The 15,094-nt window shown below is 35.6% G+C and overlaps 3 protein-coding genes across 9 annotated transcripts; 1 reads left to right on the top strand and 2 right to left on the bottom strand.

The window, feature by feature from the left end:
- Positions 1 to 369: 369 nt before the first annotated feature.
- LOC111798184 (uncharacterized) lies at positions 370 to 2,491 on the bottom strand. The gene is made up of 5 exons (XM_023681189.2): positions 2,208 to 2,491; positions 1,687 to 1,742; positions 1,480 to 1,586; positions 1,091 to 1,125; positions 370 to 688 (listed from the first exon to the last, which is right to left on the bottom strand). The coding sequence occupies exons 2-5, from the start codon at positions 1,687 to 1,689 to the stop codon at positions 621 to 623; spliced, it is 213 nt and encodes a 70-aa protein (XP_023536957.1). The 5' UTR covers positions 1,690 to 1,742; positions 2,208 to 2,491; the 3' UTR covers positions 370 to 620.
- A 572-nt stretch (positions 2,492 to 3,063) lies between these two features.
- On the bottom strand, positions 3,064 to 6,664 carry LOC111799326 (proteasome subunit beta type-5). Of its 2 annotated transcripts, XM_023682845.2 has the most exons (8): positions 6,517 to 6,664; positions 5,891 to 6,014; positions 5,669 to 5,798; positions 5,248 to 5,354; positions 4,886 to 5,020; positions 4,649 to 4,752; positions 3,511 to 3,611; positions 3,064 to 3,424 (listed from the first exon to the last, which is right to left on the bottom strand). In XM_023682845.2, the coding sequence occupies exons 2-8, from the start codon at positions 6,002 to 6,004 to the stop codon at positions 3,276 to 3,278; spliced, it is 840 nt and encodes a 279-aa protein (XP_023538613.2). In that variant the 5' UTR covers positions 6,005 to 6,014; positions 6,517 to 6,664; the 3' UTR covers positions 3,064 to 3,275. The 2 variants fall into 2 exon arrangements, with proteins under 2 accessions (XP_023538613.2, XP_023538614.2); XM_023682846.2 differs by lacking the exon at positions 6,517 to 6,664 and having other exon boundaries at positions 5,884 to 6,014.
- A 3,262-nt stretch (positions 6,665 to 9,926) lies between these two features.
- Positions 9,927 to 14,957, top strand: LOC111798982 (U-box domain-containing protein 45). Of its 6 annotated transcripts, none has more exons than XM_023682353.2 (6): positions 9,927 to 10,101; positions 11,035 to 11,129; positions 11,618 to 11,803; positions 11,981 to 12,088; positions 12,172 to 13,340; positions 13,926 to 14,957. In XM_023682353.2, exons 2-6 carry the CDS (start codon positions 11,079 to 11,081, stop codon positions 14,833 to 14,835), a joined length of 2,424 nt encoding a protein of 807 aa, XP_023538121.2. In that variant the 5' UTR covers positions 9,927 to 10,101; positions 11,035 to 11,078; the 3' UTR covers positions 14,836 to 14,957. The 6 variants fall into 6 exon arrangements, with proteins under 6 accessions (XP_023538121.2, XP_023538120.2, XP_023538122.2 ...); XM_023682352.2 differs by having other exon boundaries at positions 9,927 to 10,179; XM_023682354.2 differs by lacking the exon at positions 9,927 to 10,101 and adding an exon at positions 10,186 to 10,343.
- The last annotated feature ends 137 nt before the right edge of the window (positions 14,958 to 15,094 follow it).

Raw genomic sequence — 15,094 nt, 5'->3', positions numbered from 1 at the left:
CTTTGAACTTCCAGTCCTTTACTTAAAGGCCGATGTCGATGTAATCAACATGCTATTATGCAATCATCAGACAAGAGATTTAAGGATTGTTGGAAATAGGCAATGAAAATGAGATGTGACGAAGGAAAGGGAGCTGTGATTCGAGACGAAGAACATACTAAAGTTGGAGAAAAGAGGTTGCAAAAACCAGTCGAAGCAGCGAGCGCAAATGGAAAAACAGCTGAAGTCTTCAAAATCAAGCCGAAACTTGGTATTTTTGAACTTCGGCTCGATCCCCCTCTATTTTCTACTCAACAACTATCTAGATTGCTGCCTACCTCAAGTGATAGAACATCAGTGGTATGTGTCTTAAGTAGAAGTATAATGCACTAAAGAAAACAAAACTCTTTTGTTTTCGGATGAGAAATGTAACACAACAACGATCTTCCTCTTTGGCATTTTTGAGGATGCATAGCAAGCAAAGCAACTTGTAATGGAATGCTCGTGTGTTTATAAATGGATTTAAATAGCTTTCAACCATGTCACTACAGAAATCTAACTTCAAAGACCCTCTTACTAAAATAAGACTGTAAGGCACACACATGCTAAATAAACCACAAAACAGGGAATATAGGCATAGCTCAGAAGAATATTATTGAGACTCCCATTGAGAAGCATCCCACAGCTACCCAAGGACTCAAACGTTCACCTGATTCACAAACAGAACATCACCCCGTCAGATAATAATGACTGTTATACTTGGCAAATGACAACAAAATCTATGCCCTACTGATTGAAATAGGTGTAACTGACTTTGTTTCTTTCTCCCATGTCCCTCGTTGCATGATTGTGTATATAAATTCGAATATGAACAAGAGAAATCTAAAAGGCCGAAAAGCTACCGAGTTTTTTTAATAATAAAGAAGCTAAATACTTTTTTTTTGGGTGCAATACATCAGAAATTCAGTCTCATTAAGAGAGACGAATGCTGGAAGAACCAAAGAGAAAAGAAGAAAGAAAGAGTTCAGATGTTCTACAGTTTATGTATAAATTGTTCCAGAAAAATATTCATGCAATAGAGCAATTGTGCAAATTTAACCAAGAAACCTACCAATTCTTGCTGCTTTCCAAAAGAAGCCACGGAACCTGTCAGACGAGCAACTCGATTAAAAACGATATGGAATTTATAATGTAATCGTATTTCGAACATAATAGGTAGTGATTTCGCACACCAAGAACATCAATATCGTTGATCAATAGCACCGCCATGATAAGAAATCAATCAACACCTAACATATAGTATAGGAAATTCAACTTTACGAAGTAAAGGAAGAATGGGGGTCTCTCCAAGCATCAAATTAATTCCAATTATGTTAGGGAAAAGGAAAAGAAAGTAGCAACATGAAGGGAAAACTCAAACAATTAGCCAACATGCTCGAAACCTGATTATCTATATTTATCTCAATGCAGTGTACAGCATAAGAGAAATGAAGAAATTACCCATTTCTCTGTTCAAGAATAGCAGGAAACTGCATCTTCACATAGGTACAGGTACAAATTCCCAGTAGGATTACTGTCAGAAACGAATGAAAATTGAACAAAGCCGACTGAAAAACAAACATCGACCATGTCAGCGATTAATAGCTCCTATTTATCCAAGCTATGACTATTTTCATAGTCCACACACCAAAGGCCAGGGTCCTTTACCATTTTCAAAATGCCAGGTATTAATCACGCTAACAATCTTCACTATTCAATTCAACCTAGAAATAGGATAAAATAAGTTAGGAACGGACTGAAATGAAGTTCAATACACACATCCATATCATTCATGATTGACGACAAACTCTCCTCATAATTTGGAAACTTCACAGTAAATAAATTAGGCTCTTCGATTTTTACAAAAGTCATACACCATTTTGAAGTTCCATTAAGATTTTGGGCACCACAAAGCTAAACTAAACAATCTCTGTGCAGAAACTGTCACGAAATGTAGTTCCTCATAGATATTGAAAGCTGAAGGAGTAAACCTTGAATTCAATTTACGAATCGGGAATGGGTAACAATGTTAAAACATTAACTTTCTCCAACAAAGATCCGAATCTCTCGATGTCCAAGAAACAATTTGTTCGAACCCATTAATCTAAAAGCCTAAATCCAACTAAATCTTCAACGGCGAATCCAATAACATTGAAAACACAAATTCAAACAAATCACAGAGTACTCACAGAAAGTACAGAAATTGCTATTAAGAAAAGAAACAGCGGGTCTGATACAAGTCGCAGAGATTCTGAGATCGTAGTCCTTCGGAAACGAATGAACGGGAGGAAAGGAACTTGTTGACCTCCCAACAGCCAAAGGTTTGAACAGCGGCGAGCACAAGCGGTTCTGAGTGAGATTTTTCCTCCGGTTGTCAATGAAATGACGAAGGATTCCGCAGTTCAGACGAGTTCCAGCGAATCGGCCATTGCTTTATAGGAACTTCATACTTTTTACAGTTACCAAATGAATACTTGGTGCGAGGGGTTTTTTAAAAGCCATTCCAAATATTTTTAATGTAATTCTTAATTGGTTAAATTATATTTGAAAAAAAAAAAAAAAAAAAAAAAAAAAAGAGTCAAAAATTAATATTTTACCAATTCATAAAAACCTAATTAAAAATTAATTCTTTATTTAATTTGACCCGGTGAAACCTAGCCTTGAATATATATTTAATAGTTCTTTTAATGAAATATCGAGACCAAAATGAATAAATATAGAAAGTGTAATGTAATAATCAAGGCAATATTTACCACTCCATTTTTAGTTTTTGAAAAATATGCTTATTTTCTCATTATTTTTTATAACCAGTTACATTTTTTTTTTAAAGAAAATGTTTATTCAAATTTCAAAAAAAATTAAAACTTGACTAATATATATATATAAAGTAGTTTAAAAGTTTTAATTTTTTTCTCTTGTAAAAATTAACAATCTTGCCGATCTTCCATCACAAGCCCATGATTATTTTCCAAGAAGAATAAATATATAATTAAGGGGAAAAAATGGCCCATAAGACTAACCTGAAAAGAAGAAGAAGCATGGTAATAAGGTAGTCCAATGGAGAAATGGATTAAAAATTTAGGAAACATAGACACAATATCCTCCAAGCAGCCATAATTGTAATAACATGACAGAAAGATCCTTAAAGTACTAGAATCAAACCTTCTAAGGATCTGTAAAGTTCACACCTAGAGCATCTCTTTAGAATCATCTTCCCCCTTGGCACAAATGAACAGGGAGAAAGCGTCTTAACCTGCTTATATGTCTGTATCGGATTGATTACAATCAATGTTTTCAGCCATTTCCTGATCCACTGTGGTTGGCGTGACTGGGTAGTAGTTGTAGTGAAGTTCCCCAACATCATCGCCAGAAAGCTTTTTCCATCCATTTGGTCCCACATAATAAACTGATCAATGACATTCAAATCATGAGTGAAACGAGAGAGAATTTTAAGTATTACAAACACGAGGAAACATTTAGACAGAAGGATACCGCTAGCAACTCCACCACTGGCTCCATCTCGGAAAGTTGCGTGATAAATAGCTCGTCTAGCAAGTTCGGCAGCTTCTTCAACAGACAAGTCATAACGATATCTGCTTGGTAACACAACAAAGTGTTCAAGAAGTTACATAAATCAACGAAGATGAAAAGATGGACAATGGTTTTATAATGAAGGGGAAAAAGGTAAGAGGAAAGAATATTGAATGTACCAACAACACCATCAGGTAATGCAAAGGGTGCATTAATTCGACAGAAGGCAAGAATTGTGCATTCAAGATCAAGAAATATAATCATAATTACAAGCTGAGGTGTACCTTCTAAACTAATTCTAATTTTAATTGGGGAGGGGGGGGGGGGGGGGGGGGGGGCGTGTTCGCTGAGTTTCCTTTTACATGGAGAGATATTGCAGAGAAAGGGTGTTGAATTCATTTGCTAGTTAGTTTAATCAGGGAGTTCAAAGTTTTTTCTGTTTTATTTCCCTTCCTCCTCAAGGTTTTAAAAGGCGTCTCCCTTTTAAAAGGCGTCTGTTAGGGAGAGAGGTTTTCACACCCTTATATTGAATGCTTCATTCCCCTCTCCAACTGATGTGGGATCTCACAATCCACCCCCTCGAGACCAGCGTCCTCGCTGATACACCACTCGATGCCTGGCTCTGATACCATTTGTAACAGCCCAAACCCACTGCTAGCAAATATTGTCCTCTTTGAGTTTTCCCTTTCTGGCTTTCCCTCAAGGTTTTAAAATGCGTATGTTAGAGAGAGATTTCCACACCTTGTATGGAGTGCTTCGTTCCCCCCTCCAACCGATGTGGGATCTCCCAGTTATATTTTTCTACGACTTAAAACACTTCTTTTTCATTTTAAAATGAAATACTACTTACAAAATGTCAGCAGTTTGTTTAGTTTTTTTAAATATCAGAAAACTGCAAGTTTAATGACCTAAGTAGGTGGTCACCATGGAGTTATCTTCACTTTCTTTTACTATTTTTTGTTACTGTACTCCAATGTTCCTAGGCCAATTCATGCCAAATCGTGGTGGTTCACTGAAAAAGCTACATTGTTTGTCCAAAAATTCGGTAAGGAGTTGACAAAATGTTAAAGACAGCCTGATAATGGAGAATCACACTTACCCATTATCCAAGACACCGTAGGCATAAGGTGAACCAGATCCAACAGAAAATCTTGTTCCTTTTAGCCTCCCTCCCTCACTGTCTACGTAGTATAGACCAGGACCCTACAAAAATTTTACAGAGGCACAGAAGAAAGTAAGTTGTGGGTCATTGTAAAAGAAGAAAACGAAAATGAAACAATTTCATCACAGTTTTCATCTTAAATAAGAAAATAAAGATGAATAAAAGTTTTATTACTGTTTCATCCCATCCAGCAATCATAGTCCCAACAGAAAGACCCATTCCACGATAGGAGTATAGAATGTTTGCCAGTAACTTTGATGCTCCTGCAACTGAAATCCGGCGCTTGTTTGCTAATTCGTGACGGCGGCACTAAATCATATCATGTTAAATATTATGATCAGCTAACCACAAGCGAAAAACCCAAAATGTCAACTTTGGCAAGGTACAATTAATCGAATTTGCTCATTTACAAGTTGTCGTTGAGACTGGAAAACTCTAAAAGTAGAGTTAAAGAGATTAAAATGATAGTGGTACAAGGTAACCCTTTCTTAATAAAAATTAAGAATCCTACAAGTAATTATATATTGGCCAATTACCTTGACACCGAGGTTTCTGTGCCAAAACTGGCAATCGGCAGCACCTCCAGCCATTGTGCCAAGCATGTAAGGATTGATTTCAATAATCTTTTTCACAGATTGCGATGCTGTACAAATTTAAAACAAATGTAAAGTTCAGAATGAAGAACGATTCTCAAAAGACAACACAAGAACTTACAATACAATGTAGGGTGAGGGGAGGGAGAACAAATGGCATAAAGCTAGAACAAATGGCATAAAGCTAGAACAAATGCATCAAGCTGCACAGAGAATTCTAACATAGGTGTGCAAACCCCGAATCGCTAATAGGGATAAAGTAACTTGGGATAGAGCTTTGAAGTTTCATGATATCCACAAAAAACAAGTCTAGAAATTAAGGCTCAAATTTGTTTAAAGAACACATGTAATAAAATAAACTTACATATATAGCCTCCCATGCTGGCACGCGAATCAGCAGCAACCATGACTCCTTCCTTAAAAATGAAAGCCAGTGTTGTTGTTCCTTTAGCTGGCTTCACCATCTGAATGGCCTCTTTCTGAAAGCCATCAAACTGATATACGGGGAACATCAAAGTCAGAAAAATCAATTCTACAAAAGAGTATGCAGCCCAGAAAGCGGTATGAGATATGATTTACAAATTACGTCACTGGAATTAGGGACTTCGAAGGATGGAGCAGCTGAAAACCCTTCCAAAATCTCCATTTTTGGTCCAAACAGCGGAGCACTTGTTTGAAGACCACTGGTATCGAGCTTCATGTTTCAACTCCTGTAATGACCAAAAATTAAGAGTTAGTACAGGGTTCGCCTTACAGAGAAATTATCCACACAAGATTTTAGTTAGAAAAAAGAAAAAAAAAAAAAAAAAAATCCAGAGAAACACCCTCAACTACGCCGATAACCGAGCTAGTTCTATTTCACAGAATTACGAAAACTAAATTTGGAACATCCTGCCCGGAAAAATAGTCAAAACACTCGCGTCCGATAAACAAATAATCGTCCTAACCGATTTGACATCAAAAGACACTTCAAACTCCTTAGTCATCAAAAATAGAATCGTGCGATCAAAATCTCAGTACCCCGTCCTCAAATTCTATCAGAAACCAAAACAGATCCATAAAATCCTCGGAATGCAAGCAATTTTCAACCAAGAACAGATCGATAACAAAATCCTAATGACCGAAATTGATTCCAATCAGCAATGTCTCACAAATCCGCATATGCACTCGAAAGAACTAAAAAAGAGCGAACTCTTACTACTTCAACTTTACCTTTAGCTAGAATCTTGAGCAACGGGAGAACAGAAACACGAACTAAAAACAAACAAAATATACAACGTCCAAGGAAACGATCGAAATGGAGGCAAAAAATGCCGCAAGAATAAGGATGTTTACAGGAAGGTCGAACACAAGTTTCTTGTCCTCCAGGAAACCAACGGGCTTAATGGGCTTGGGCTTGGCCCATATTTTTATTTGGTCAGTTAAGTGTGATGATGGTAATGGGCCTTGGGGCTTGTGGCCCAATATTGACCCAATTTTAAAATAACAATACAAAAAATATATATTAAAAAAAAAAAACTTTTATAACTGAAATATGCAATGCCCTCTCGGTGCCGTACTTTTAGCTCATTAATAAATCGTGCTCCAAGCCGCGAATTAAATTTACTCGTTCCGCACTTTTCCCCTTTTTGCCCTTCCACCGCCATTAACCCTCTCTCTCTCTCTCTCTCTCTCTCTCTATATATATATATATGAAAAAGAATTTCTATATATTATTAATTGAGATATATATATATATATAAAAAACTAATTATCATTTTTCAAAACAAAAACTAAGGGATATTTTTGTAATTTTAGTATGTTTAGACATTAGCGATCAATTCGAATGGACTGGGCAGTTGCATAATAATAATTATTATGATTATAATAATAATAATATTATTATTATTAATAAATTTCCAATAAATTCAATGAACCATAGCTTTATACAAATCTTTATAAAGAAAAATAAAACTTTTTCCAAACAGACAAAACTACCGAAGTTTAAATCAAATTAAACATGAACAGCCTAAGATGTTGCGTTATTAGGTTGTCTGAAACACAAAAATGTCCCAACCAATGTAACAATAACACGTGTTAGTTAGTTTTAATAATGTGATTTATTAAATTAGTTAGGCTGGAAGACACATCATCATGACAAGTCACCGTGAGAGTACTCCAAATATGATTTTAACCTGTCTTTTGTTTTGAATATTAAAATAATAATAAATTCTCTGACTTTATTATTAACCTTTAATTCAAATTGGAAAAATTAACCTAATGAATAAATAATTATATTAATAATAGTAGTTAAAGGTAGGTTGACCCTAATTTATTTTGCATCAGCGGATTGTAAACTACCACGAAAGTCATTAGTTAAAAGTCAAGCACGAGATATAACCTCCAATAAAATAAATATGAGGTAATTGCAAAAAATAATATTATTTATCGCTAACGACTTTTTAAATTAACTGAAATCAATTTTGATCAGATTTGTTAGTCAAGTAAGTAATAAATACGTAGAAAAATATGTATCTATTCTTTCTCGATTTGAAATTTACCAAAAACACGAGATTTAAAAAATGAATAAGTAATTTTTATTTATTTAAAAAATCCAATTGGTTTCACATGATTATTAAAAAAATATATTTTTTGTGTTTCTTTTAATGAAGTAGTAAAAAAGTATACCCTTATTTATTGAATAAGTAGTGACAATTAGCAATATATTTTGAATGAACAGTATTGAGATTAAATGGACAGCCAAACATTCATTCAAAGCTGCAGGCTAATTATTGAGAATATTAATTGAAAACTAAATCGACCATGATAGGGACCCAATAATTTAAAATAATATTAAAAAGGCCATTGGGGGAGGCCACGTAATCATGAACACGACATCATTATGAAATTTCCAAATAAATTAATCGACTAATCAAGTTTAATTAGATGTTTTTGGCGTTTAATTACTTGTCATTTACACAAAACATGACTTTTGACTCGATGACGTGACCCATTTGTTTGGGGTTTTGTGCCCCCAAAACATTGGTATTTTGTTTAAATTTAAAAAACCCGTTCTGGTTTTTTATTTGTGGGCCCCGGTTTTATTTGCGGTTGGATCGTGTTCTTAAACACCGAACCGTCGTTAATAAATAAATAAATAAATAAATAAATAAATAAATAAATAATGGAAAAAAGGTTTCTAAGCATCATCAACCATGTCCTTTTCTTTTTATTATTTAATGTAAAGTTGGTTTGCCGAATTCGAACTCTAAAAAAAATAAAAATAAAAATGGTGTGCCGAATTGTATTTATTTATAAATAATATAATATTACAGATAATCAAGTGATTCTGAACTGGAAAAAAAAAAAAAAAATCAGATTTCTGATGTGGAAACGGTCAAAGCAAATCGTTGACCGCAATATTGAACTTGGGTGCTGACGTGGAGAATATGAAGCAATTTTTTTCCGCAGTAAAAAACGAGGAAGCAAGGTAAAAATAGAAGTTCTGGATAACAAACCGGGAGTTACGGAAGGGGAAAACGGCTTGGCCGGTTGAAATCACGGGTTAAAAGACATGACCACGTGGCTATTTGGGAGCCCATAATATTTTAATCACACAAAGATCTGGCGGCTGTTCTGTTATTCCCCACACTAGTCTGCATGGAGACGCCTGTTGCCAATATAAATCCACTGCCTCACCAACTTTACCATAATACCCCTCTTCAATTTTGTTTCAAATATTTATATCATTTTAAAAAATTAATCAGCACTATTTAAACAATTTCATTTCACTATTTAATTTATCAAATTTTTATACATAAGTTAAAATTTATGGAACTTTTTTGTTTAAATTTTAAAATAAAGGATAATGGGATTTTTTTTTTGAAAGAAAAAGATGAGTTGCCATTTGATATTCATAATTTTTTTTATTTTAATATTATATTGGTGGAATTTAAAACATTTAATATTTAGATAAAAATGGAATGATCCTCCATGATATCAATAATAATCAAATAGAGTTTGAGCGAGATTTTATTGAATTAAAATGGAAAATTGTTGTAAAGGACAGATAGGTCAATTCGCCTAATTTATTACAGATCTGCTAACCGACAAATTCGATGGTCGGCAAGGCAATTGTCGGCCAGTGAGCTTATGGGGACAGTGGAGAATTCTTTTTTTTTTTTTTTTTTTTTTTTTTTTTTTTTTTTTTGCACATAAATCCAACTTTCTAAATAATTAAAAGAAGGCCATCCCATAAATTCAAGTCCTGCTCTGACAGACATTTGTCAATTTTTTTTTTTTTTTTTTTAATATCCATTTGCTTCACATTTTTGGTTAAAAAAAAACATATTTATTTATTTATATTAAAATTTGAACTCGTTTCGACTCGATGATATGAAGAACTCGAACTGTTATTGGCTTAGGTTAGATTTTTTTCGGTTTGGTTCAAAATTGATGTAAAGATTTCAAAAATATTTGACATATATTAGTTACGAATAAGAAATTTGAGTCATTAATGTAATATTTGACATTTATTTATTTATAAATAAATGATTAAGGAAAAAATGGCTAAAAAATAGAGGTATAGTCGTAATAAATTGTTATATTTTTTTAAGGATTGTTTTTGCTTTTTCAACCGTCTTCCCATTGGGAAGAAAAAAAAAACAGCATAAATCGTCTTTTCCTCTCCGTTCCGAGAAATCTGCTTACCTATTTTAAACATTTATTTATTTGTTTTTATTATATTATTTAAAAAAGAGTACCTGTTCTTGCGCGGGGACGGAGATGATTAATGGAAAGAAAAGGCGCTGAGCATAGGTAGCCTCTGATTCTGTTTGTTTTCTGAGACAATTTGTGAATTTTATGAAGCCTCCTTGGTTGGCTCTGTTTTTTCTGGTACGTTTTCTCTGTTTCAAATCTGTTTTTCTTTACTCTCCACCACCTGATTCTCCCATTCTCGATTTTTTTTCTTTTCGATTATCGAATTCGTTCCGTTCATTTTGGCGAAGATTTCAGCTTCATCGTGCTTTGCTTGCTGTGTATTGGTTCATGTAACAGAGGTTTGATTTGATTTGATTTGATTTGACTTGATTTCTACATGTTTGTTGTTTTGAATGCTTTTATGCAATGGTTGTTGTTTCGGCAAGATCTTCTCCCAGGAAGTCGTTTCTCGAATTTCTTGTATGTAGATATTCATTTTTTTTTTTTCCGATTCTGAGGCTTGTACTCCTCGGCAATACGTATCTATCTCTGTATATTCCGTTTTTGAACCTTCAATTCGAGCTGATGGAAGATTTGTTTAAATCAGAGTTCATTGTCTGTTATCGCGGTCTCTCAATTTTTGTCTCCTTTGGTATTTGATAAAATGTCTAAATCAGTCGGCGTTTCCCTAATTATTCGTCGTTTGATGGATAATTGAGTTGCTATTTATCCCGTGTCTTTTTATTATTTTCGTCTATTCTCAGATTAGTGTTCTGTGAATCTCGTTCTCGCACCGTAGTATAGGACAATTTTCACGCGCCACCAATTCTTATAAGTAGTCTTTTGTGGCCTCTCAATTTCAATTATTAATAAGGTTTAGGTTGACTCATAGGCTCTCTAATTTGCTTGTGAATAAAAGTAAAGGAGGATTATGTTAGCTAAAGCAATAATGGTTTGCTTTTATAATCATTTTTCTTTTCTTTTGTGTCTGTTAGCTGTAAAGAATTTCATTGCCTTATCTAAAAATTGTTTTATAATCTTGCAACGCAGATGACATAACTTTTTAGTATAGGATTTAACGGTGAGCTTGAACAATGGATATTACGGAGGTTGAGGAAAGTCTATTTGCAGCACGCGATGCCAAGGTATGTGGAATGGATTAAATTGAAGTCGTATTGTGTTCAAAAGTCTTTAAACTCTTGAACCCTCCTACATCCTGACTGGCGTGATTTTATCTTCTGTTCTGTTTTCACGAATTATCTATATCGTTTTGGTAACCTTGCGTGGTGTGGAGTTTCATAAATACTTTTTAAGGAATCAGGAATAATTGAGTGTAATTGTACTGTGGTTTGGCTGGTTCGATTTGGTTTTGGTTGAATGTTTAGTTACATGTAAATTTTGTCGTATGTGTTGGGTTCATGATGATCTGAAATTTCTTGCACCATTTTCTACGTTCACAACAAATTTGGCCTTCAAGAAGTGTGATCAGACGACTAAGGGGTAAAAGTTCGGTATTTTGTAGAATGATTTTTCAAGTTAATCATTTTGGCTTGCTCTTGTTAGAAGTTAATGCTTCAATCAATATTGATAATATGGCACAGGGTAAGTAATCTAGTTTCATCCTTTGTTTTAGCTACATGGAGGAATGTGCAAGGCTCTTTCTTCAATATATTGTAAAGCATCATCAATTTTCCCTTCATTGGAAGAAGCACGACCTCGGAGCAAATCTGGTATCCAGGCATTATGCTCGTTGCATGTGGCACTGGAAAAAGCCAAAAATACTCTCCTACATTGTACAGAGAGCAGCAAACTTTATTTGGTTAGTACAATGATTGTATCCCTTAAATTTTTCCTATTCAGTGTAGCTGGCTCTATGGGGTTTTTAGGGCCATTAGTGTCATACAGAAGCACTAATTTTTAACCCGATGGTAATGAAGTTGTCATGGAGCTTTTCTGTTACTACTTCGGTTCTTAACATCTTTTTTGCATGTTGTAGGCTATAACTGGGGACTCTGTCCTGTTGAAGTTTAAGAAGGTAAAATGTGCTCTACAGGATAGCCTTCAACGCGTTGAAGATATTGTTCCACAGTCAATTGGCCATCAGGTACCATAATCTTTGGTAAATCTTATTAGTAAATACTGCTTGAATATTGTGCTGTGTTGACACCCTTTTCATTTGTATGTCAGGTTCAGGAGATTATGAAGGAACTGGATAATACTCAATTTTTCCTAGACCCTTTGGAGAAGCAAGTTGGTGAGGACATTATTGTATTGCTCCAACGAGGACGAACATTTAGCAACACTGTTGATAACAATGAGCTTGAGACTTTTCACCAAGCTGCTATAAGACTTGGAATAAACTCCTCTAGAGCAGCTCTTGCAGAGAGAAGAGCACTAAAGAAACTAATAGATCGGTCTCGCACTGAAGAGGACAAGAGGAAGGAATCAATTGTTGCATATCTTTTGCATCTCATGAGGAAGTACTCCAAGTTATTTAGAAGCGAGGTATCTGATGACAATGACTCGCAGGGTTCTGGACCTTGTTCACCCACTGTTCAGAGCACTCTCGAGGATAGTGGACCTGGTGGAAATGGACAAGCCTTTGAAAGGCAGCTAACAAAGCTTGGTACTTTTAACATGAAGCCAACAAATCTCAGATTGGAGCAGATTCCCCTTCCACCTGATGAGTTGAGGTGTCCTATATCATTGCAGCTTATGTATGATCCGGTCATAATTGCTTCCGGGCAAACATATGAAAGGATTTGCATAGAGAAGTGGTTAAGTGATGGGCATAACACCTGCCCAAAAACTCAACAGAAACTTTCTCATTTTTCATTGACGCCAAATTACTGTGTTAAGGGCCTGATTGCAAACTGGTGTGAACAGAATGGAGTTCCTGCTCCTGATGGGCCTCCAGATAGTCTTGACCTCAATTACTGGAGGCTATCTGAATCAGTGTCTCTAAATTCGTCGCCTGTGGACACAGTTGGTTCTTGTAAGTTGAAAGATGCTAAATTTGTTCTGGTTGAACAAAAGGGTACAACCGAGGAGATCAAAGAAAATGTAGTGGATGACAACCCTGCTGAAGACCAGGAGTCCGTCACAAATATGCTTATTAGATACGAACAGTATTTGAAAGTTTTGAATGAAGAAGCTGACTTGAGGAAAAAGTTGGAAGTTGTGGAGCAAATAAGACTGTTGCTCAAGGATGATGACGAGGCGAGGATTCTTATGGGAGCTAATGGATTTGTCCAGGGACTTCTACGCTACTTGGAGAGAGCTGTGCAAGAACAAGATGTTAAGGCTCAGGAAAGTGCAGCAATGGCTCTTTTCAACCTTGCAGTCAACAACGACAGGTTTGTAGCCTTCCCAATCTTTTTGCCTCAATTACAGTCTATTTTTCTTTGCTATATATTACACAGCATATCAATTGTTTGTAAGGTGGCATGTATGTGAAGTAGTACATTGTTTTTCACTTTTGCTTCTTTTATTTAGCAATAAGTACCTTCACTTTTCGAGTACCGATACCTCTTAACTAATCTATGTGAACAATTAGAAATCAAGCAGTTCAATACGCAAAAAGGCGTGCAACATTTTAGTTCTCTAAAACCTTACTCGATTTAGAAAATGTGTAAAACTAGATAGATTTTACATCATTTACCAGTACTGACTTGAATGAAAGGAATAGGAGTTGGGATATTGAAATGCTTCAGATTGTTCGATGAAAGAAATAGACCGTTTAACTGTTTTCTTTTATCCTTAAGAGTTGAAAAAAGTTCCTTTTATTAATTTGATAACAGTAATGCTAATTATTGAAGTTATGTACTCTATGTATCTTTATTCAGACCCTTTTTTTTTTTTTTTTTTTTTGCAAATGCATTCCTTTTGATCTAAAATTATAGTGTATTATATATATGATGTCGGGAAGCATATTTTCTCAGGAACAAGGAAATAATGCTGGCAGAAGGTGTGATTTCATTGTTGGAGGAAATGATTATGAACCCAGATTGCCACGGATCTGCAACGGCCCTTTATCTCAATGTCTCCTGTCTGGAAGAAGCCAAATCTATTATCGGCTCAAGTTGTGCAGTCCCGTTCTTGACTCAACTCCTCCACACTGATACTGAAACACTATGCAAACTTGATGCACTTCACACACTTTACAATCTCTCAACCGTGCCCTCCAATATTCCCAACCTGGTTTCTTCTGGAATCATCAGGGGACTTCAATCCCTTCTTGCTGCCCCTCTCGGTCGAACATGGACCGAAAAGTGCATAGCTATCTCCATAAATTTGGCTTCAGATGAATCAGGTATAGATCAAATGGCATCTACTCCAGAACTCATCAGTGGGTTGGCAGCAATATTAGACAACGGTGAATCCATTGAGCAGGAACAAGCAGTTGCTTGCCTCTTGATTCTTTGCAACGGGAGTGAGAGGTGCAGTGAGATGGTCCTACAGGAAGGCGTAATTCCCGGGCTGGTGTCGATATCTGTGAATGGGACAGCAAGAGGCAAAGAGAAGGCTCAAAAGCTTCTGATGTTGTTCAGGGTGCAACGACAACAGGAGCCACCAGCACTAACACCAACACGGTCACCAACACCGTCACCAACACCAACACCAACACCAACACCGTCACGGACACCGTCACCGTCACCGACACCGACACCAACACGAACACCGGCACCAACACGGAAACCATCACTGAAACTGACAAAGCGGTCGGAGAATAGCGGGACATCCATGCCTGTGGCGGAATCAAAGCCACTGTGCAAGACAATTACAAGAAAAAAATCAATAAGAGCTTTCAGCTTTTTATGGAAAACCAAAGGCTGTTCAGTGTACCAATGATAAGAAGCTCATTGGTGTTGTAAATTTAAGTTGATTTTTTTTTTTCTTTTGGGTTTTCATTTAATCTGAAAGATGAGATGTACATGCAACCTGTAATTAATTCATGGAGTTTTGGCTTCTAATTCCCCAACTCATTTGTGATAGACTTCATCTTTGACAAAATGTGAAGATAAAATTTCAACACACACAAACACAGGAATAGACAACCCATCGATACTGTTACTTTCAAGTTTTAATTGGACCAAAGGTAACTCCAATA

This window comes from Cucurbita pepo, chromosome 7 (genome assembly GCF_057944985.1).
Source record: "Cucurbita pepo subsp. pepo isolate OVF chromosome 7, ASM5794498v1, whole genome shotgun sequence".
Lineage (NCBI taxonomy): Eukaryota > Viridiplantae > Streptophyta > Magnoliopsida > Cucurbitales > Cucurbitaceae > Cucurbita > Cucurbita pepo.
This window is presented reverse-complemented; position numbering and strand designations above follow the sequence as displayed.

Bases quoted from the DNA above. Each gene is read 5' to 3' on its own strand.
- LOC111798184 (XM_023681189.2), bottom strand. The intron at 1,126-1,479 runs GTAATTTCTTCA...CTCGTCTGACAG, and splicing joins ATTCTTGAACAGAGAAATGG to GTTCCGTGGCTTCTTTTGGA. The intron at 689-1,090 runs GTAGGTTTCTTG...TTTGTGAATCAG, and splicing joins TTGGAAAGCAGCAAGAATTG to GTGAACGTTTGAGTCCTTGG.
- LOC111799326 (XM_023682845.2), bottom strand. From the start codon at position 6,004: ATGAAGCTCGATACCAGTGGTCTTCAAACAAGTGCTCCGCTGTTTGGA. The intron at 4,753-4,885 runs GTAATAAAACTT...AAATTTTTGTAG, and splicing joins TTGCTGGATGGGATGAAACA to GGTCCTGGTCTATACTACGT. The intron at 3,425-3,510 runs GTATCCTTCTGT...GTCATTGATCAG, and splicing joins CAGTGGTGGAGTTGCTAGCG to TTTATTATGTGGGACCAAAT.
- LOC111798982 (XM_023682353.2), top strand. From the start codon at position 11,079: ATGGATATTACGGAGGTTGAGGAAAGTCTATTTGCAGCACGCGATGCC. The intron at 11,130-11,617 runs GTATGTGGAATG...CCTTTGTTTTAG, and splicing joins TTGCAGCACGCGATGCCAAG to CTACATGGAGGAATGTGCAA. The intron at 11,804-11,980 runs GTTAGTACAATG...TGCATGTTGTAG, and splicing joins AGAGCAGCAAACTTTATTTG to GCTATAACTGGGGACTCTGT.